This window comes from Mustela nigripes, chromosome 13 (assembly GCF_022355385.1).
Source record: "Mustela nigripes isolate SB6536 chromosome 13, MUSNIG.SB6536, whole genome shotgun sequence".
Classification (NCBI taxonomy): Eukaryota; Metazoa; Chordata; class Mammalia; order Carnivora; family Mustelidae; genus Mustela; species Mustela nigripes.
Genome location: NC_081569.1, coordinates 18,139,550 through 18,162,376, shown reverse-complemented (window position 1 = coordinate 18,162,376; position 22,827 = coordinate 18,139,550). Strand labels below are relative to the sequence as shown.

Below are 22,827 nucleotides of genomic sequence, written 5' to 3'. Positions count from 1 at the left end.
CTCACTTCCCCCTCGGCTTCCCCCCCGGTGGCTCCCGATGCTCCGCCCCTGGCGGAGGGACTCGATGCGGTTGCTAAGAGACACTGCACGCCAAGCGGGATCTCTGCGCATGCGAAAGAAGAGATCGGCCTGTGCGTTCCCCGAACTACGGTGGCCCGGAGGGTGGTGCTGTTCGTTTCATGGCGGTGTGAAGGCAGGGTCTCCCAACCCAGATCTCCGACAGGTAACTGGGAGTGGCAGCGGAGCTCCGCGGAGGGGAAAGCGTGTGTGCGGCTGACTGAGAGCCTGATTCAGGGGTCTAAGGCTGGGGAGGCGGCAGTCCCCAGGAAGCGAGGAGAGGGACGCCTGGTGCCGCAGCACCCCCTCAGCGCTCTTCAAAGGAGGGTGCCGGGTCCGTGGCTCATCTTCCCGTCCCTGAGGCCCCATTAGCTACCAGGCTGAACTTCCCTCGCCGGAGGAAAAGAGGACTCTTTTTTGGAATGGCGGTGACGCTTCAAGAGCTTTTCTTCAGGGACAGCGACCCTCACGGATTTCTGACAATGAAGGGGAAAGGAGAATGGAAAATACGCGAGATGGACATGTTTATTGAGTGCCTGTATTCATTTAGCAAGTGTTTAGTGGCCGGGCACTCTTCTAGCGGTCAGGGAGACGACGGTGAACGGGGTAGATACAATCAATGGTCCTCGTGGAACTTTCGCTTTGACAGGGGAGATAGATAAACAAAATAATTACATAGGGTTAGGTTATAGAAAGAAAGTCAAGGAGAATAAGAGGATCGAGTTTGACTAGGACATGTCGACTATTTTAGATAGGTGGTCAGGACAGGTCTCTGAGGAAGTGACATTTGAGCGGCGATCTGAATGGGGAGGAACAACCGTGGCAAGATCTGGGGTATGGAGCTGGGCGGAGGGAAGAGTTTTGCAGGCAGGTAGAATCAACAGCGCAAAGCCTCTGATCCTGGAATAACCTTTGATGTTTAACAGAAACTGCAAGAAAGAAGACCAGCGTGCGTGATCAAGCAGAGTGGGTAAGAGGGAGAATGGTAATAAAAAATGGGGGATGTGGGACAGATGGCAGACCTTGCGGGACCGTGTAAGCCGTCGTAGAGAAGTTACAATATCGTATTTAGGTTTTGAAAAGATCACTGGCTGGCTGCTCAGTGGAGAAGACTAGCGGGAGCAGGGCTACTGCAAATGTGGAAGGCTATTAGAGTAATCCAGACAAGCGCTAATATTATTTTAAACCAAGTCATCCAATACACCAGACATTTGGCTACCACCAACGTCCAGACAGAATGGCCTCTTTAATTATATAAAGGAAGTAATTTAATGTATCAGTTGCTTTTATGTAATGAGGTATAGTAAGATTGTTGTGTGGCAGATGGTGGTCACTGCAGACCCTTTCAATTTGTCCCCTGATGTCTTCTTTTACACTATCATTCATTCAAGAATACATGTTTTGGTGCTTTCCTCATGAGCTACCTATTGGCCTATGTAAGCAAGGAGCTCAGTCCTGCCCAGGGAAGCTCATAGTCAAAGTGTGGGGAAACCAAACCAGAAAATAATTATAGACAATGCAGTGAGATAAATACTTTAGTATAGGCTGGAGGAGCTCTTGGCAGGGCCCCCTAATCCTGAGTTGGATATGTAAAAGGCTTCCCTGGGACTGCAGGGTTTCAAATTAAGGGTTGAGAGCTGGTGGGAGAAGGTTGAATGTGGCCTAGTCAGAAAGAATGTGCCAAGCAAAGCTTGGGAACCCTTAAAGTGCACAGTTTCCGAGAACTTCAGAGAAAGCCTGTGTCTTTGTGGGGCAGATTGGTGAGAGGACTCCCAAGAGGCAGATCTTGAAGGACTTGCTGTGTCCAGGAGTTTGGATTTTATCCTAAGGAGAATGGAGAAGTTTTTCAGAAGAAAGTGGGTGTAGGTTAGGCTAAGAAACAACCATTTAGCAAGAAATCGGTTCGTTGTCTGGGGTGTAAGCGGTGTACTACAGTAATGGCAGGGAGGGTGGAGAGAAGTGGGCTGAGGAGGGGTTCAGAAAAATGTCAGATTTCTACCTGGTATACCTAAGAGATATAGTCACCATAAACTGAGACGCTGAGGAAGACAAGTCTGAGAGGCCATAGAAGTTGAGTTGAATTTGTGCTGAAGGTGCCTGTGGGCCTTCCAAGTGGAACTCTCTGATGGCGTTTACTACTTGAGTGCAGAGCCCAGAAGATAGCTAGACCCTAACTGGATTCTAAAGTTGTCAGCATGGAGATAGTAATTGAAGACATTGACAGAGTCCGTGAAATTGCTGTAAGAAGGGAAAGGACATGGAGGACTGAACATTTAAAGATCCCAACTACCCCCCCCCATTTTATTGAGAAATAATTGATAAACATTACTGTATCAGTTTAAGGCAAACAGCATGATGGTTTGATTTACGTATATTGTGAAATGATTGCCACAGTAGGTTTAGCTAATATTTGTCTTCTCCTTAGATACAATAAAAAGAAATAAAAGAAAAAAGGGGAATTTTTTTTTTCTTGTGGTGAACACTCAGGATTTACTCTCTTAGCAGCCTTCCTGTGTCTTCTACAGCTGTGTCAACAATAGTCACCTTACATCCCTAGTATTGCTGTAACTTATACAGTTGGATGTTCGTACCTCTTGGCCACCTTCCTCCAATTCCCCTTCCATCCCCCCCTCTGCCTTTGATAACCACAAGTTTGATCTCTTTTGCTGTGAGTTTGAGTTTTGTTTTTTATTTGTTTACATTCCACATATAAGTGAGATCATACAGTATTTGTCTTGTTCTGACTAATTTAACTTAGCACAGTGCCTTCAAGGGCCATCCATGTTGTTACAAATGGAATGAGTTCCTCGTTTTTTTTATGGCTGAATAACATTCCATTGTAGATAATACCACAACCTTTTCATCCACTAGGGCACTTCCATTTCCATCATAAATAATGCTGTTAGGAACATGGGGGTGCAGATATGTTTTCAAGTTAGTGTTTTTAATTCTTTTGGGAATATGCTCAGAAGTGGAATTGTCATATCATAAGGTAGTTCTATTATTAATTTTTTAAGGGTCCTCCATACTGGTTTCTATAGTGGTTGCACGAATTTACATTGCCAGCAGCAGTGCACAAGGGTTTTCTATTCTCCACATCTTACTAGCATTTGTTATCTCTTTTTGATGATGGTAACTTAACAGGTGTGAGGTGATATCTCATTGTAGTTTTAATTTGCATTTCCCTAGTGAGTCGTGATGGTGAGCATCCTTTCATGTACCTTGTTGGCCTTTTATAGTTCTTTGGGAAAAGGTCTATTTAGTTCCTTTGCCAGTTCTTTAAATTGGATTATTTGGGTTTTTTGTTACTGAGTTGTATGAGATGAGTTCTTTATATATTTTGGGTATTAATTAATCCGTTATCAGATGTATGGTTTGCGAACATTTTTTTTCTATTCCGTAGGTTTTCTTCATTATTTTGTTGATGACTTATTTAGCTATGTATGCAGAAGCTTTTTAGTTGGGTATAGTACTACTTGCTTATTTATTTTGTTGCTTATGCTTTAGGTGTCATCCAAAAAAAAAAAAACAAAACAAAACATTACCAACACCCATGTCAAGGGACTTTATTCTTGTTTTCTTCCTGGAGCTTTAGTTCTTACATCTAAGACTTTGATCTATTTTGAGTTAATTTTTTGAGTCTAAGATATGGGTTCAATTTCATTCTTTTACGTGTGAATATCCAATTATCTCAGCACCATTAATTGAAAAGACTGGCTTCTCCATTGAATATTCTTGACTCCCATGTTCCCATGTCAGATATTAGTTGGCTATATAAGTGGGGAATGACTTTTGGGCTCTCGGTTCTCTTCCATTGGTCTGTTTGTTTTTATGCCAATACCATACTATTTTGGTGACTACCTTTATAGTATAGCTTGAAATCAGGAACTGGGATACCTTCTGCTTTGTTTTTTCTCACGATTTTTTTGGGGGGAGGGTTATTTGTGGTCTTTTGTGTTTCCATATAAATATTTGGAATGTTTTTTCTGTTTCTGTAAAAAGTACCATTGGAATGTAAATAGGGATTACTTTGAATCAATAGATGGCTTTTGGTCGTCTTGACATTTTAACAATATTAATTATCCCAGTCCAAGAACACATGTTACCTTTCATCTATTTGTGTCTTAGAATTCTTTCATCAGTGTCTTGTGGTTTTCAGAGATCTTTTACTTCCTTAGTTTCACTTACTTCTAAGTGTTTTATTATTTTTGATGCTATTATAAATAGAATCAATTTCTTTATTTCTTTTTCAGAAAATTTGTTTTTATTGTATAGAAATGCTACTGATTTTCATGTTTAATTTTGTGTCCTGAAACTTCAACTAAATTTATTGATTAGATCTAACATTTTTTAGTTGAGTCTTGAGGATTTTCTTTATATAAAATCATATCATCCACAAACAGAGACAGTTTTACTTCTTCCTTTCCAATTCTGATACCATTTTATTTTTCTTGCCTTATTGCTGTACTTGGGACTTCCAATACTGGAGCATCCTGAGGCATGGAGAAAGGGAGAGAGTGGGACTAGGAGGTCAAAGGGAAGATGCCCAGCATGTGACATGCTCTTGGAAGATATCCTTTCCCCCTCCATCTTTTATAGGAGGGGGAGGTCCTCTTGCAGTCATAGTGGACCAGCTTTAATGACTCTTGTACTAGACAGAGATATTGGGAGCCTCTGTCCTTTTGTCTTCCAGACCTTCTCAGTGCCTTAGCCACCCTCATTAGCCTCTCTAACTTTGGCACCACTCTCGAACTTTCTGTAGACTCTAAACATTCATTTATTTATTTGGACAAAATGATTGCTGTCTTAGTTGGGACAGGAACCAGAATCCTGAAAGATTCTGTTTGAGAACAAAGACTTTTATTTAGAAGTGCCTCAATTTCTGCCTCTAGAATCACAGCATTTTCATGAACAGGGAAATATACAATAAGTGTCCAGTTGGGCTGTGATCAGATTTGAACCTATTGTTCATTAAGCCAAAGCCTAATTCTGAGTTTCCCACTTGATTGGTAAACTGTAGTAACCTTTCACATAAAGAGAAGCATTTTTTAATTGTAACATTGGCCATGAAAGTTATTATTTTTCTGAATTTAACTATATGGGTTGTTTAAAGAAAATCTCCTAAAGAAGATAGTAGCATCTTCTTTATTGTTGTTGCTTTCTGTATACAAAGAAGGATTAAATTACTAGCAACTTGGTTTGTTGGGTTTTCTTTTTTTGATTTTTGATTTTTTATAAACATATAATATATTTTTAACCCCTGGGGTACAGGTATGTGAATCGCCAGGTTTACACACTTCACAGCACTCACCATAGCACATACCTTCCCCAGTGTCCATAACCCCACCCCCCTTCGCCCAAGCCCCCTCCCCCAGCAACCCTCAGTTTGTTTTGTGAGATTAAGAGTCACTTATGGTTTGTCTCCCTCCCAATCCTATCTTGTTTCATTTATTCTTCTCCTGCCCACTTAAGCCCCCATGTTGTATCTCCACTTCCTCATATCAGAGTGATCATGTGATAGTTGTCTTTCTCCGCTTGACTTATTTTGCTAAGCATGATACCCTCTAGTTCCATCCATGTTGTCGCAAATGGCAAGATTTCATTTCTTTTGATGGCTGCATAATATTCCATTGTGTATATATACCACATCTTCTTTATCCATTCATCTGTTGATGGACATCTAGGTTCTTTCCATAGTTTGGCTATTTTGGACATTGCTGCTATAAACATTCGGGTGCACGTGCCCCTTTGGATCACTACGTTTGTATCTTTAGGGTAAATACCCAGTAGTGCAATTACTGGATCATAGGGTAGTTCTATTTTCAACATTTTGAGGAACCTCCATGCTGTTTAGCAACTTGGTTTTTAATAATTTTGAAACTGGGTGATGGCAGAATGTCTTCTAATGAGTAGACTACGCACTTAAAATTTCCACCTAGTTTTTACTTAGGAATATTTTTTAGGAAAATATTTTAACATTTTAAAATATGATGCTGCTCAGTTTTCCATCTATGAATTTTTAAAATTCAAAGTTCTAATACATTTACATATATATTTATTTGATATTCATGAAATTCTATGCACATTAACACTTAGGATCAGAAGGCTGATGTCTGTAGCTGCAATTACTGTATATTTTTTAAAAGATTTTTTTTTTTTTTAAATTTTAGAGATAGAGGTTGGGAGAGGGACAAGCAGACTCCCTGCTGAACATGGAGCCCACTGCGCGGCTCGATCCCACAACTCAGATCATGATCTGAGCCGAAATCAAGAGTCAGATGCTTAATTGACTGAGCCACCCAGGCGCCCCTGAAACTACTATATTTTTAATTGAATTGTTAATTTTGAGAAATTGTAGATTCACATGCAGTTGTAAGAAATAATACAGAGAGATCTTGTGTACCCTTTGACTAGTTTCCTCCAATGGTAGTGTTTTTCACAACTATCACACAATATCACAACCAGGATATTAGCATTAGTATAATCCACTGATCCTGTTCAGATTTCCTGTCTTACCTCTGTTTATTTATCTGGGTGTATATTTAGTTCTGTGCAATTTTTATCACATCTGTAAGTTAGTGTTGCCTTCACCAGTTCCATGATCACAAGGATCCCTTGTGTTGGCCTTTATAACTCTGCCTACCAAGTGGGAGGGAACCCTAACCTCTGGCAATCACTAATTTCTTCATCTCAACTTTGTCATTTCAAGAATGGAAGCACTCAGTATGCAACCTTATGAGACTGGCTTTTTTCTCTTGGCGTAATTTCCTAAGAACTATCCAAATCATTACATGTATCAATAGTTCTTTTCTTATTTCGATGCAGTATTCCTGTATGGTGTGAACGTACCACGGTATAACCATTCATACACTGAAGAGACATCTGGGCTATCTTCAGTTTCTTGCTATTATAAATGAACCTGCTGTGAACGCTAATGTACAGCTTTTTGTGTGAATCTAATTCTTCATTTTACTGGAGTAACTGCCCAGGTGTGTACTTACTAGGTCATACAGTAGTTGCATATTTAGTTTCTTATTTTGCTTTAAAGATTTTATTTTTTTTTTAGAGCAGTTTTAGGTCATGGCAAAATTCATCAGAAAGTACAGAAATTTTCTGTATATATTCCTCCTGCCCCTTGCACATGCATAGCCTTCCCCTGTGTTATCAACATGCCCCCTCCCCCCAGTGGTAACATTTGTTACAATTGATGAACCTAATAGTGACACATCATAATCGCTCTGAGTCCGTAGTTCACGCTGGGGTTCACTCTTGGCTGTACTGAATTTGGACAAACATAAAATGATACATATCCACTTCTATAGGGTCATACAGAATCCTTTCACTGCCCTAAAAATCTGTGCTTCACCTATCCACCCCTTTCCTGCACCCCAACCACTGGCAACCACTGATCTTTTTACTGTCTCTGTAGTTTTACCTTTTCCAGAATGTCATGTAGTTGGAATCATACAGTATATAGCCTTTTCAGATGGGCTTTTTTTTTAACTTAGTACTATGCATTTAAGGTTCCTTCATGTCTTTTCATGGCTCAATAGCTCTTCCTTTTTAGTACTGAATAATATTCCATTGTCTGAATATACCACAGTTTGTTACCCACAGAAGGACGTCGTCACTGCTTCCGAATTTTGGAAACTATGAATAAAGTTGCTCTGTGTATCTGTGTTCAGGTTTTTGTGTTGAAATAAGTTTTCAGCTCCTTCAAGTAAATACCAAGGAGTGCGATTGCTGGAACATATGGTTAAGAGTATGTTTAGTTTTTTAAAGAAACTACCAGACTGTTTTCCAGAGAGACTGTACCATTTTATAATCTCACAAGTAGTTTGGTTCTCCATATCCTCTTCAGAAGTTGGCATCACAAATTTTTATTTCATCTGTAGCGAAAGTGGTATTTCCTGTGATTTTATATGTTTACCAGCGGCTAATGTGGTTGAACATCTTTTTGTGCACTTTTTTGCCATCTGTATATCCTCTTCAGAGGAGGGTCTGTTTATGTCTCTTGCCCATTTTCTGATTATTACTATCTTTTGAAATACTGAGTTTTGAGAATCTTTTATATATTATAGATACTAGCCCTTTGATTATTTGAGTAGCAAATATATTCTTTCAGTCTATAACTTATCTTTTCCTGGCCTTAAAAGGGTCCTTCGCAGAGCAAAAGTTTTTAATTTTGTTGAGATCTAGTTTATCACTTTTTACTTTTTAGAGACTTCTTTGGGGGCCAAGTTTAAGAACTTTTTGCCTAGCCTTGAATCCTAAAGATTTTTCTCCTGCTTTTTTCTTTTTTCCTAAAATCTTAAGTTTTAAGCCCTTGATGCATTTTGAGTTAATTTTTTGTAAAAATTTGAAATCATTTTAAGTGAAGTCAAGTCAAGGTTTTAGTCACTCATATTAAATTGCCTTTAAACTATTGATGGCTGATAATCAAAGTATAATCTGTGGATAGTTTGGCTTTTCATCCTGGGTTTGATGTAGCTTCTAAAAGTAATTTAATATAAAAATTCAATCAAATGGATGTCCTGATTAATGTTTTAACCTTTGGTTGCTGAGTATCTTTTGAAAAAATTGTACTTGGTTTGCATTAGAAAGTTGTATAGTAATTGACCTTGAGTTTAGATATTGTGCAACATATGAAAATAATTCTAAGGATGAGTATTCTGATTTACAGTACTGTAGGAGAAAATCTAGAAAGTATTAAAAATTAGACTGTGTGAGTTACTGTTTTCACTTGGGAAGATTATTAGAAGCCCTCTATTCCTCTATATTCTTGAGACTTGGAGCATCAGAGCAAATTTGGGGAGGACGAGAGGCTTTGATATTAGACTGTGTAGGTTCAAATCCGGGCTCTGCCATTTAACTAGCTCTGTAACTTAATCTCTCCTTGCCCCAATTACCTTATTTGTAAAATAGGTATGATAATTATTCACCTCATAAAGCTGTTGTGAACTTTATACTCGCTTAAAACCGTGTTTGGAACATAGTAGGCACTCAATAAATTTTAGCAATTCTTTTTCTTTTTAAGTTTTTTTTTTTAAGGATTTTTTTTAAAGATTTTTATGAATTTATTTTGACAGAGAGATAGAGAGATACCACAAGTAGGCAGAGAGGCAGGCAGAGGGAGAGAGAGAGAAGCAGGCTCTCTGTTGAGCAGGGAGCCGGATGCGGGGCTCGATCCCATGACCCCAGAACCATGACCAGAGCCAAAGGCAGCTTCTTAACCAACTGAGCCACCCAAGCACCCCATCTTTTTCTTTTTCTTTAGATTTTATTTATTTGAGAGAAAGTGTGTGTACCTAGCACACACAAGTTGGGGGAGGGGCAGAGGGAGAACCAGCCTCCTTGCTGAGCAGGGAGCCTAATGAGGGGCTTATCCCAGGACCCCAAAATTATGACCTGAGCTGAGGGCAGAGTCTTATGCAACTGAGCCACCTAGGCACCCCTAAACTTTAGCAGCTCTTATTCCTGAAGCATCAGATTTGTGTGAAGATGCGTGGGAATACAGTACTTTGATATTAAGACATGTGTGCTTCTATTAGGAATAGAATATACAATTCAAATCATTTATAGTACTTAAGCAGTAAAAGAGAGTCCTGAGGCAAATTTTATGCTTGCTTTGGGTACCCACTTTGGCCACCTGGTAGTCATTCTCTGCCAAGAGGAATTTTCCCAAAAAAAACCTCTTTAAAAACGCTCCCCATTTCTTGCCCTAATTAGACCTCTCCTATATTTGTTTCCTTTTCAGGCTAGACAGATCTCTCCCATATATCCAGTACAACTAGTTTAAAAACTTGTCTGAGAGGTGTACCTTCCTCCAGACCGTCATGGAAAAGAGCTTGAGATATACTACCCTTGTAACAGACACTTCAGGGAAAAGGTGTGGTTGGTCAAATACCCTAGTTCACTTTTTCAGTATTTGTCTTTTCATTTAATACCATAATTCCTAAAAAAAAAAAGGGGGGGGGCTACAGTTCTCAATAGACTACCCATAGACATTTGTTTCAGTGAAGATTTCTTTGACATTGTAATGAGGAAAGAGTGATGCTTAGGCATAGATGAACCAGCCTAGCATCCGTCCTCTTCATTCATTTGGTACCTGCGAAGGGAGAGAAAATTCTTTCTCTGTCCTTCACAGTCTTCCAGCTGAACTAAGACTCAAATTTAGATGAGACAGATTAACAGGAAAAAAAAAAAAAACAGTTTTATTACATGTGCACAAAGGCCCAGTAATGACATTGACACCTAAAGAAATGACCAAGACAGGCAGTTTTTATACATTTTTAGACAAAGAGACAATAAATCTGTGACAAATTGATGGGACAGAGAAAACCTAACTTTGGATACTTTAATTAGTAAATTCTTAAGAGAATTTGGGTTGTGCTAGTAAATTTAGTAAAAGGATTATTTATACAGCCTTCCTGGCTCTCAATTTCTTACCAGTGGCGATCAGGATGTCTCTAACTTCTGATACTGGGAGGTTACCTCTTGCATGGGAGATTTATTTCCTGTTTTCAGGGGGCAGGGGAGGGTCTGAGCGTCCTTCCTGCACAGGCTGTCCCTGAAGTAATTTTTACTTAAAATAATCAATGTGTCAGAGTGGCACATTTTGGGGCAGCCTGTCTTTGGCACCCCTACACCTGCCTGGCGTTTGTGGGCCCCCCACTAATGCTTTTCAACTGATTACTCATAACTACTCTTAGCAAAGAACTTAGGTCCCACGATGATAGAAAATAGCCCGTTCTCCCCCTGAAATGCTTGCTTCCTCGCATGTCTATGTATCTATTGATTTACTGGTATTCACTTTAGTTTTGCGTGCTAAAATGTTTGAACCATTTGAAATGGCTCTTTTCAAAATGGTTGAATACCCACAATTTTATTTTCATTCGTTGTAAAATTTAAGGACTTAAGATTTATAGAAGTACTATTGAAAGTTTTTTTTAAAATATTTATTTATTTATTTATTTGACAAAGAGAGCACAGGGGAGGGAGAGGAGAGAATCCCAAGCAAACTCCATGCAAAGCTTGGAGCCCAGTGGGGACTCGATCCCACAGCCTTGAGGTCATGACCTGAGCAAATACCAAGAGTCGAATGCCTAACTGTTTGAGCCACCCAGGTGCCTCTTAATGGAAGTATTGTTATTACTATAGCATTGAAATAAAAAGAATTTCATTTGTGGCTAAAAACTACAATAGGTTTGGGGCACCTGGGTGGCTCAGTTGGTTAAAGCCTCTGCCTTCGGCTCAGGTTGTGATCCCAGGGTCCTGGGATCGAGTCCCACATCGGGCACTCTGCCCAGCAGGGAGCCTGCTTCCTCCTCTCTCTCTGCCTGCCTTTCTGCCTACTTGTGATCTCTGTCAAATAAATAAATAAAATCTTTTTAAAAAACTACAGTAGGTTTTCACATATGCTATTAGTTAAAACCTAAAATAGTCTGTTGTCACAGAATATTTGACATATGAAAATGTAATAGTTTATATGGCAACTTCAATAAAAGATGTCAGTAGTTTTGTTGGGAAGAAATGTTACTGTCGTAACTAAAATATAAAGTGAAATAAGTACAATGGAGATGGACTCTGACGTAGAATGTGAAAGCTAGTTTCTGTTTGTGGCAGATAAAACTCACCAGACAATTAAGATAATTTTATTCAGTCCTTTACAACAGGGAGAATGTTCGTTAATGGGACACCTCTCAAAGAAGAAGGAGGAAATGTGGAGGTTTAGGAAACAAGGGCAGTCAGTGTGAAAGCGTAAAGGTGAGGTCTGTCTGGAAATATGGTGAGCCCTTTCCTGGAACATTAATCATTCTTGTCTTCCTGAAGCACCGTGTTCAGATAACAGATAACAGATAACATTGAACGCTATCAGATGGAACAAAGTTCCCGATTATTAGTTATGTTTCCAAATCGTGTGGGATATTCACCACAGTTTCAAAAGAGGATGCAGAGAAACTTTACCAGGGGAAATTTCATTCATAACTTTAAGTTACCTTCTATAGGGCTCTTCATACCCATTTCTACACTATAGGACAAAAACGAGGCAGTTTTGTCCCGTCGGGGTGATCCGGAGTTGAAATTCCTTAGAAGCTAATAAGCAAGGGGGAAGAAACCAGTGGAGAGAGAGGTGTAAAGACCAGGGGCAGGCCAGTGGCCATACTGGAGAAGTGAGACCCACTGTAAGTGACAGCCCTCCTATGACTCCTCCAGGGAGGACCAAAGATAAAGATGGACTGGGCATTTATAAAAGGGCCAGAGTAGATGGAGGCAATCCTTGAACTTTATTAAAGGATAAATTGGAAGAGGACAAAGTCATGACCCATACAAAATGAACTTACTGTATCAGCAATTTTATTTAACTCATTAACTAATGAAAGAACTAGGCAGATGTCACAACCGTTTTAAAGGAAAAGTTAAAGAACCATGAATTTATATGGAGTAAAGGAATGTAGAGCTGAGTTTACACATAGGAGCAAAACTGGCTTTCCCCTGCTGAGAGGAAGGTTGCCCCTCCACTGGACAATTATGTGCATGTCTATAGACAGGAATTATTTGCATTGCCATCAGCAATCAACAAATCTACAAAGATATGAAATAGCTCAAAGGCAATGAAAGGACTAAGCCCCAAAGGATCATATTCCCAGAGGCTCAGCATTCCATTGGAAGGATATTCTGTAATCTCTAACTTTTGCCAAAGTCTTAAGTTTTCCCAGCTATGCTTGCTCTGTAGTAACTACATTAATAATCGTATTACCCATAACATATCCTCTAATACTCATCTGTCAGCGATCGTCCATGTTCCTTGCTTTATAAGCCGTTCCTGACCCTAAATGCCCTTTGCCTTCTCCTCATTCTTGCTGGTGTCTATCATGTCAGAGTCCAGGACAGCGGGAGTGTCTCAAGTTGTATCCAGCTGCAAGTACAGTGTGCTCACGTTTGGACGACTTTTGCTGAACATCTTGTCTTTTTCTTGGCATGGCATTTTTCATTTTTTTGTTTAAGGTTGAAAGTGTGGGCCAAGGATCTTCCTATTATTTAATTTTAAGTTGTGAATTAATCATCAGTCAACACATTTGACCACACCGCATTTGATCACACAGCAATCTAACTAGGTTTTTCATCTGTTAGTTGAAGGTGAAAGTTAATTAATTGGGGGTTTCCCCGGGGGTGTCAGCCTGCATTGTTATGCCCCCCAGCCCCCAAGGGAGGTACTACTGGCATCTAGTGGGTAGAGGCCAGGCTAGGAATGCTGCTAAACTTCCTCCAATGCACAGGCCAGCTCCCCCCACAACACAATTATCCAGCCCCTAAAGTCAGTAGTGCCAAGATTAAAAGGCCCTCATGGCCCATTGAAAACTGTTAGAGAAAAGAAGTTTCTACTCTGATAAAATTAAAAATAATTTTATGGTCTTAGAGAGGAGAAGGGAGTTGAGGTAAATTGGAAGGGGAGGTGAATCATGAGAGACTATGGACTCTGAAAAACAATCTGAGGGGATTGAAGTGGCGGGGGTGTGGGAGGTTGGGGTACCAGGTGGTGGGTATTAGAGAGGGCACGGATTGCATGGAGCACTGGGTGTGGTGCAAAAATAATGAATACTGTTTTTCTGAAAATAAATAAATTGAAAAAATTTAAAAAAAAATCATAGGAAACAAACTGAGGGTTGCTGAAGAGGAGGGAGGTCAAGGTATGGGGTAACTCGGTGATGGATATTAAGGAAGGCATGTGATGTAATGAGCACTGGATATTATATAAGACTGATGAATCCCAGACTTCTACCTCGGAAACCAGTAATACATTATATGTTAATTGAATTTCAATTTTTTTAAATGTTAAAAAAAATTAAAATAATCTTTTAAAAAACTGAAAATAATGGATCAAAAAGAAAAAAAAATAATAATTTTATGGTCTTAAATCTGTATGGGAAGCATATATTTCATTTTTATAGTCTTAAAATAATGTTGGTATTACCAGTTTTCCGTTTTAGAAATTAAGCAGTCGGTATTACCTTTTACTTGAGAGGCTAAATGATTAAAGGGGAACAGATGCCTTTCCCCTGTAATATGATATATTTGATGCTAATAATTTTACAATTATTGTTCCTACTTTAGGTTTTCCTGAAGAAACATCTTAACAGATTTGTCGCATTTCTGAGACTGATAGTTACGGTTTGGAATTGTCAGCTTTCTCATGAGATACATTTTGGCAATCCCAATGAAAGCTTTCCTTGACGTTTTAGAACAATTATACAAGAAGGTCCTTCTGGGAGTCACACTTGAAAATGAGAACCATGATTACATCTTTTATCTCGACCCAGCATCTTTGGATCAGGACTGCTCTACAATGACGTCTTTGGAATGCCCAAACCCCCATGGTGTCCAGGACAAGCATCAGCCATCCTCTGCCAATTTGGCTACCATTTCTGTATTGCCTATGTGTTTGGAGAAACACTCACCAATAGGCAGTGCCCGAGAAATAGTGCTCCTTCAGTTAACAGTAATCAAGGTGATGATAACCAGAATATTGTCTGTTGAAACTGACTTCCGTGCAAAGGAGAAATACAGAGATGTAATTAAAATTCTTTTGAAATCATCTGACATCGATTCTAAATTAGTAAGCCATTTTTTTCTGTGGGTTTTTGTTTTGTTTTGTTTTGGGGGCTTTTCTTTAGATCTAGATGTTTAAAACAAAAGTTTTAAAAACATTCAGTAATAATGGGTAAGTTTATTTGTTTTCCCATAGACCTGTATGTTCCAAGACTCAGATAAATTGTTATCTCACATGGCTGCAAAGTGCCTTGCATTACTTCTGTATTTCCAGTTGAGAGAAAAGGTAAGATAAGTAATCAAATTATGCTCTTTTCTTTCATGTTTTCTTTAAAATTGTTCTTTGACATTCGATTTACCCTTCAAATGTTTGTATCAATAAAATGTTTGCTCTTTCAATAACACAGAAATCCATAAAAGTATAAGAATATAGTAATATAATAGTGACTTGTATCAAAGATTAGAGTCTTAAATATGTCATAAGTCATGATAAATCAGATTCTTCACCTGAAGGATGGGTTTCAAGTCAGTCTATAACTTCTTCAGTTTCTCAAAGGAGCAAGCAGGCCTGCTTCCTTTTCTTCAAAAAAAGATTTAGGAACCTCTGCTGGAGACCACAACCGTTTTTACAGGTTCAATATAAATAAATTCTAAGAATGGTCCTCAGCATGATGAAAAAAAACACAAACAAATTGAGCATCAGATTTTTCTGTCTCTGAATTAGTTAATAAATGTAAGCATCTCCTGATTTATTTAAGCTATAATACTTGTTCCTTTCTCAAAGTAACATTTTTTTCCAAATACAAAACGTGGCATTTTACTAGTAGAAAATTTAGGAAATGAGAGAAATATGAAGAACAAAATAAAAATCGCACATCATTCCACCACCTAGAAATAATCATTGCTAATATTTTCGTGTTCCCTGCTGAGCCTTTATTTCTATGGCACATTGAATTTTTTCACTTAGAGAATATTAGGATATTTGTATCTTTCTTGTTTTATCAAATACTAGACTCTTTTTTGGGGGGTGGGTCTATAAAACAATGTTTTATAGAGTTGTGTGTAATAGGTAATTTGCAATTGTAAAGAAAATTTTCTAATATAGCTTGCTATTTTTTGTTTTCTTACTTATAGATAACATTTAGCAATTCCTGGATTGCTTTTTGCCAAAAAAATCTTTCTGAATACCCTGAAAATGAGAAGGCAGGATACTGCCTCTGGACCCTGACTTTTATAATAAAAGAAATCTTTAAAGATACATGTTCACAGAAAACAGGTACAAATTCTGGATCCCCATAAATGTCATTCTTTTGCTCCCAAGGACGATTATGTTTATAATGAAGATTTAAACTTACTTTATAGCATCTGATCTGTCCTGAAGTATGAAAAACTAAAGAATCCTATTCCAGATTTTTTGACTAAAGATTCCTTTTTAAAATGAAACATTATATTGGGGCGCCTGGGTGGCTCAGTGGGTTAAGCCGCTGCCTTCGGCTCAGGTCATGATCTCAGGGTCCTGGGATCGAGTCCCACATCGGGCTCTCTGCTCAGTGGGGAGCCTGCTTCCCTCTCTCTCTCTCTGCCTGCCTCTCCGACTACTTGTGATTTCTCTCTGTCAAATAAATAAATAAAATCTTTAAAAAATAAAAAAATAAGAAATAAAATGAAACATTATAAGGAAAAAATTAAAGCTATTATTATATACCCCTTTTGATATTGTAAAATGGATAATTAACTGTAGTTATTAGCTTTGTTCTTTTGTTTGTTTCAAGTTTTTATTTAAATTCTAGGTAACATATAGTGTAATAGTGATTTCAGGAGTAGAAATTAGTGATTCATCACTTACAAACAACCCCCAGTGCTCATTACAAGTGTCCTTAATCCCCGTCACCCGTTTAACCCATCCTCCCCAACCACCTCCCCTCCAGCATGCTCACTTTGTTCTCTGTAGTGAAAAGTCTGTTTTCTGGGAGCATCTGGGTGGCTCAGTCAGTTTAGTGTCTGCCTTTGGCACAGGTCATGATCCCAGGATCCTGGGATCAGGCCACACATGTGGCTCTCTGCTCAGCAGGGGCCTGCCTCTTTCTCCATGTTCATCTGTTTTGTGTCCTAAATTCCACATATGAGTGAAATCATATGACATTTGTCTTTCTCTGACTGACTCATGTCACCTGAGCTCTGTCCACGTCATTGCAAATGGCAAGATTTCATTCTTTTTCATGGCTGAGTAATACTCTATTGTCGAATATATACCATGTCTTATTACCTGTTATTCTGTGTCTTTGTTTGTTCACATTAAACCATCCAAATCCATTTTTTCATCTTGTAAAGTGATGCTATTTATAAAAATTGAATTGTAAATTCTTTTATGAAGCCTTCACTTTTCCTCTTGTTTATAACTACTATTTTTCTCATTGCAGAAATTTTAAAGCAGTTCCTGTCTCCTTTTGACACTATTTTCGAAGTTTTTTACAGTTTGTTATTTTCTCATCATTTTGAAAGCTGCCAAGATACCTCTAAAACAATAAACAGCTTGATATGTTCCCTGGAATTACTTGAACTTCTTATAGCTTCCAGAATCCACCTGAAGCTACATTTCACTTGCCAGAGGATTTTATTTTTGAAACCTTCTTGTGTGCTGGACGTTATTACCTGGCCCGTTCAGGCTTTTGTCAAAAGGAAATTCATCATTTTCATCAAAAAGTGCCTTCTCTGGAAAGTGGGTGAAGACCTGTGTCAGGGAGCTAGCCCTGTCCTATTGCCGCCAGATCAGCATTTAGATGTAGATATCTTGGCTTTAGCGGATGCTATCTTGCGAGCTGTGGATTTGGGCTTATTGAGGACGTTGTCTGTCCATGGAAAGCCTCCCCGCTTTGGTGGAGAGGAAGTTCAGCCTACATGTGAACGTGCCCCTGGTCCAGATCATGTTATTCTCAGAGCAGCAAGCCTGCTTATCATTAAATCCTTAGAAATCAAGTTTCAAAGTTGTACTTCAGCAAACGAAATGAAAGGTAATTCTCTGAACTCCTTTTGTGTGCAAAGTAATGAGCAGTTGTTTACGGATACAAAGTAATTCATAATTTTCAAATCTCAGGACCGTAACTCCACTAATTAAATGTACATGTTATCATAATTATAATTTATTAAATTTTCTTTAAAAAATTAGAATTACACTAAGAACACGTCAACATTTTGTGGGCTACACTGAATTTGTACAGCATAATCTAAGTTTAAAAACAAAGAGATGCTATTGAATCACCTCAAAGCACGTGATAGAAGTCAGTTCAGATATTTGTAGTATTTCATTCCTATTTTCCTTCATAAAATTGAGTAACTGCTAATGTAGATTATCAATAAATAGAAAGTGAATTAAAACTAACATGTGGGAAGTTACATTGATTAAGAAATCGTTGCACATAATGTCCAGGATCTTAACTGTTTTAACTTAAGACAACTATTTAAAGTAGGATAATCAACTTAGGTGTGGGGGGCAGATATGTCTTCCATTTCACCTGCTAAAACAGAATAGTTGATGTCTCTAAACAAACAGCATATAGTTTTAGTGAAAGGTTTGAATTGTAAGTAGTGACTTCCCTGAATTGCTTTGAATGTCGTAATTAGAAGGTACTGTGTACTAGGTATCATTCTGTGTGGTTATAATTTACAACACTAGGTGGCATATGTTCTATAATTCAGAGTTTTAAATTACAGCTAAAACTCCCCAAAACCTTTTTTGGTTTTTGTGCATAATAGTAGTACTTTCTTTTAATACTTCAAACAAACAAAAAAAATGTCCTGCTATTTTAAAGGCAAAATGATTTTTGCTGGGTTGTTCTGTTGCCTCTAGTAACAGACAGCTGCAGCATCCCGTGAAGTGATGTCTTTCGTCTACTATTCATTTATTTATATGCTTTTAGCAAGAATTTGTGTAACTCTAGTTTCTCTGAAATAATTAGTTATCTGGTCCTTGCGGTGAGTAGATGATCTGGTTGTACATTTTAGTTGTAGCCTCTTGAGTGAGTCACTTTTTTTTCTCTGACATTCAGTTTCCTAATTTGCAAAGTGGAGATAATCCCTAACTGACAGGCTTTCTGAAAGTGGGAATCACGACAATCCACGTTGGAGTGCTTGAGATGCCTATATATAAAATTATTGTAAGATATTAATGCATCCAGAATCAGTCGACTGCTCTTTGAAATGTGCATCTGTTGAAGTTGATTTACAGAGTTTCATGTCTGAGTTACTGACCTTCTTAAAGCCCCACCTTCAGCCCTCTCTTCAGTCACACAATCCGTGTGAGTGGATCTCCAGGGTCTTCATAGAACAGGACGATGACATGTTGGAGGCTGCCAAGGCATCATTGGGCATCTACCTAAAGTTGACCAGGCCAGTATATTTTAAAGTAATTTTACTAACTGTGTGCCAGAAAAGCAGAAAACATTTTTAATAATGTGCTGGACATACTATTTACTTTCCATCATTAAGGGGAAAAGAAAAATCCCTAACAATCTTGTGGTTTCCTTATAAGTTCCAATTCCTTGCTTTAACCCTGCTCTACATGAAAATGAGATTACATCTGAGTTCTCATTATGAAAACTTGGCTGGGTAGGCAGATCTGGGGGAGTGGAACTAGACTGGAGGGCTGCAAAGCACGGGTTCTGGTTTCGCTTCATCTGTTTCACCTGTGCCGTCAGGCGTAAGCTCGTACCATTATCAGAACTTTCATTTAATCGATGTTTAAAAATGCTGTTCGCCCCCAACACTAACTTTTCCATCATGAGCTTCAATGTGGTGCTTTTGGCCTTTTTAAAGGTAACCTTAGCCTTGGAACTAACCAAAGTAGCAGCTCAAAGTTTTCATTTTTATCGTACACCTGAATGGGGGCTGATAGCGACTTGAGGCAGGTCCCCGAGTTTGTGCCTGATGACACGGCATTGCTGAGCCTGTTCATGCTTTATTAAAGCGGCTGTCCATGGGGTCCTATCATCCTGTGGCAAAGATCTGTAATTGGCTATGAAGCTCGTAACCGATGACCTTTTACACTGTTCCTGCTTGGCTTTATTAAAACCCTGAAGTATTTGCTTGATTTCCATTTCTTTCTTGGCTTCAGAGAAAGAGCTTTCTTACTAATGCCCGATGGTTCAGTGCTGTCCTGCCAGTTTGTACTTGTGTTATGGCCGCGTTGGCAGCAGCTGCTTTCAGACTATGAGCGTTTGGGGCCAATTTTCAAAAGGTTCTAATCAAGAACACAAAATACCGGCATGTGATTTGAATTAGGCTCCCAAACGGTGCTGAAAAGGCACATGCCGATGAGCCCCTTAGACTAGATCTTAGTTGTATTCCCATCTGACTCCTTCCTGCTCAGGGAAGAGGAAGCCTCTGTATGAAATCTCTAACTTTCTTCACCTCAGTGTGTCCAGAGAGGCATGTGCTCATGCTGTTTGTATTTTTTTTTTTTCATGTAGCTTTTTTAGTTAAGATCGTTTGGTTATTAGTTGAGATTTTTGCTCAGACTAGTCTAAGCAAAAAAAAAAAAAAAAAAAGGGGGGGGGTGGGTGGGGTATTTATTAGCTTACTATTAGAAATTCATTCCAAGGGGCTTGTTGGCAGCAGATATCACTGTATATAATAGGGATTCAATCATGTCATTGGTCATTGCTCTTTGTCTGTATCTTGCAAACCTGAATTCATTCTCAGGAGGGGCTACCAGCAGTGCCTGGCTTTTGGTTACCATCTTTAATAGCTCCAGCGTGAGTCCCAGGATGGGGGGTCTGGTTAGCCCTCTGGGGTCACAGATTCGTGTTGGATGCAATCATTGTAGCCAGGAGCGTGAGGTGCTCTGAGTGGTCAGTCTAGGTCCTGTGCCCACCCTTATCGAGAAGAGCGTGGAAGGAAAGGAAGGAGCTCATCCTCCAGCCCCGTATTACCCTCTGTAATCAGTTACCTGTAGGAATGAGGAACTCTGATATCAAGAGACAGGAAGACAGAGGACTTTTGTTCAGTAGACAAGAACTACCAAAGTCCATGAATTTTATTTATTGAGTTAGATTTATATGGAGTTTGTAGAGGAAGAGATTGTTTTGAATTGTTTTTCTCTTAAAACAATGCATAGATTAAAAAGTAATCTGATAGATGAATTTGTGGTATGTGAATTATGTCTGTTAAAACTGTTATTTTTGTAAAAAGTCATTAATCTGGGGTCTCCGTTACTTTGATTTTCAGACAACATAAAGCTACTGAAAGCTCGACCCAAGAAAAAGAAATGTGGAATCATCACACACATGAATATGGCTATAATCCACACTGTATTTTCTTATTCTTACTGAAAAATATAGGATTTGATTCTTCAGTTCTTCTTGACTTTCTCATTTCATCAGAAACTTGTTTCCTTGAATATTTTGTTAGATACTTAAAATTACTACAAAAAGACTGGGCTATTTTTTTCACAATTTGTAAGGATTTTGACCTAACAGCATCTAAAGATAGTATAAATATTTGCGGTTGTAGCTCCTCACTTGTCCAGGACAGAAGCAGCAACCAAACAGAACTTAGCCCTTCAGCTGCTTTTGGTCGTCCCAGAAGTGTTCATGCTTCAGTGTCCTGGGCTTCTGATTTTTCTTCTGGATCTCTGAGCCAGCTCGTGATGTCCAAGGAGACCCACACCACACTCCAGGCTGATAGTCTGTCTCCCCGCCGAGCCTCCCACAGTCTCGTGGATTATGACAGCTCTGATGATTCTGAAGCAGAAGGCACAGACCAGCACTCAGCGAACAGTAAACAAATATCTTTACACCAAGAAGCAATGAAGAAATCTCAGGACATAGTTGGAACAGGTATGGATAAAAAACAGCTCAGCCTGGAGCATCAGTCCAGGCCTCTGGTTCCAAAACAGTCTAATATTACCTTCTCTGTGGATTGTGATAATGTCCCAAAGAACGTCTCTGAAGTGGGCGTATCCTACAGGACGCTGAAGTGCTTTGAAGAGCTACAAAGTGCCATTTACCGTTTGCAGAAGAAAAATCTTTTCCCATATAATGCCATACCACTTTTGAAGTTGTTGAAACATATTGAGGCAATATATAACGAGAGTATGAACACTTTGTGAAACAGCAGCATTTTATTTCCAGGAACTGTTTTTCCCTGCTATAAATTGTGCCGTAATGAGATCATCATAAAAATAAATAAATACCCTCAAAAGCGTTTTCTAAGTCAAATCTTTCCTTTTGCCCTTTCAGAGTAGCCTCGTGACTAACAGATACCTCAAATGACAAGTCACCTGCTACGGTTTTATGTCACTTGAAATTTACGCTGGTTCAAACTTCACACAAAACTTGGGATGGATATTGTATTAGTTTGCTAGGGCTGCTGTTAACAAATTTGCCACCAATTCGGCAGCTTAAAAGCAACAGAAATTTATTCTCTCGTGTTCTGAAGACTAGAAGTCCGTAATCAAGGTGTCAGCCAGGCCATGCTCTCTCTCAAGGTGCCAGGGAAGAATCCTTCCCCGCCTCTTCATATCTTCTGGCGATTGCTGGCAATCCTTGGTGTTCTATAGCTTGGAGCTGTGTCAGGCCAGCCTCTTCCTCTGTTGTCATGTGAGGTTTTCCCTATATAGGTCTGTTTCCCTATATATGTCCGATCTCCCCCTGTAGACACCAGTCATTAGATTAACAGCCACTCTCATCCAGTGTGAACTTACCCTAACTTGATTACATCAGCAGAGACCCTACCTCCAAATAAAATCACATTCATGGGTTTTGGGTAGATGTGAATTTTGGGACGGATACTCTTTAATCCAGTACACTTATTATTTCCCTCTGAGGTATTTATCTGTAATGGGATAGCTAAAAAACTTAAACTCTTAGCAGATTTTTGTTTTTTTCTTAGGCGAGATCAGCTCACTGTATATGTAGATGGATGATCTATTCTATGAACATGAGTCTATACCTTAAAGCAAATTTTTAATCACTAGATAGTTTTTCCACTAAAAACTGTTGTGGGGGCGCCTGAGTGCCTCAGTCAGTTAAGTGTCTGACTTTTGATCTTAGCGCAGGTCTTGAGCTCAGAGTCATGAGTTCAAGCCTCACACTGGGCTCCACTGTGGAGCCTACTTAAAAAAAAAAAATAGTAAAAATAAATCGTTTTGAAATGGATAATTATATTCTGTATTCTGTGTTTTTGAGGGGAAGCAGTAAGGCTGTGGAATCAAAACCAGTCAGT

General features: G+C 38.9%; 1 protein-coding gene across 3 annotated transcripts; it reads left to right on the top strand.

The window, feature by feature from the left end:
• The first annotated feature begins 82 nt into the window (after nucleotides 1-82).
• LINS1 (lines homolog 1) lies at nucleotides 83-22,322 on the top strand. 3 transcript variants are annotated; one of them, XM_059371670.1, is made up of 8 exons: nucleotides 83-223; nucleotides 984-1,023; nucleotides 14,173-14,674; nucleotides 14,804-14,893; nucleotides 15,742-15,883; nucleotides 17,028-17,618; nucleotides 18,822-18,993; nucleotides 20,830-22,322. In XM_059371670.1, the coding sequence occupies exons 3-8, from the start codon at nucleotides 14,252-14,254 to the stop codon at nucleotides 21,710-21,712; spliced, it is 2,301 nt and encodes a 766-aa protein (XP_059227653.1). In that variant the 5' UTR covers nucleotides 83-223; nucleotides 984-1,023; nucleotides 14,173-14,251; the 3' UTR covers nucleotides 21,713-22,322. The 3 variants fall into 3 exon arrangements, with proteins under 3 accessions (XP_059227653.1, XP_059227652.1, XP_059227654.1); XM_059371669.1 differs by having other exon boundaries at nucleotides 984-1,027; XM_059371671.1 differs by lacking the exon at nucleotides 984-1,023.
• Nucleotides 22,323-22,827: the final 505 nt, after the last annotated feature.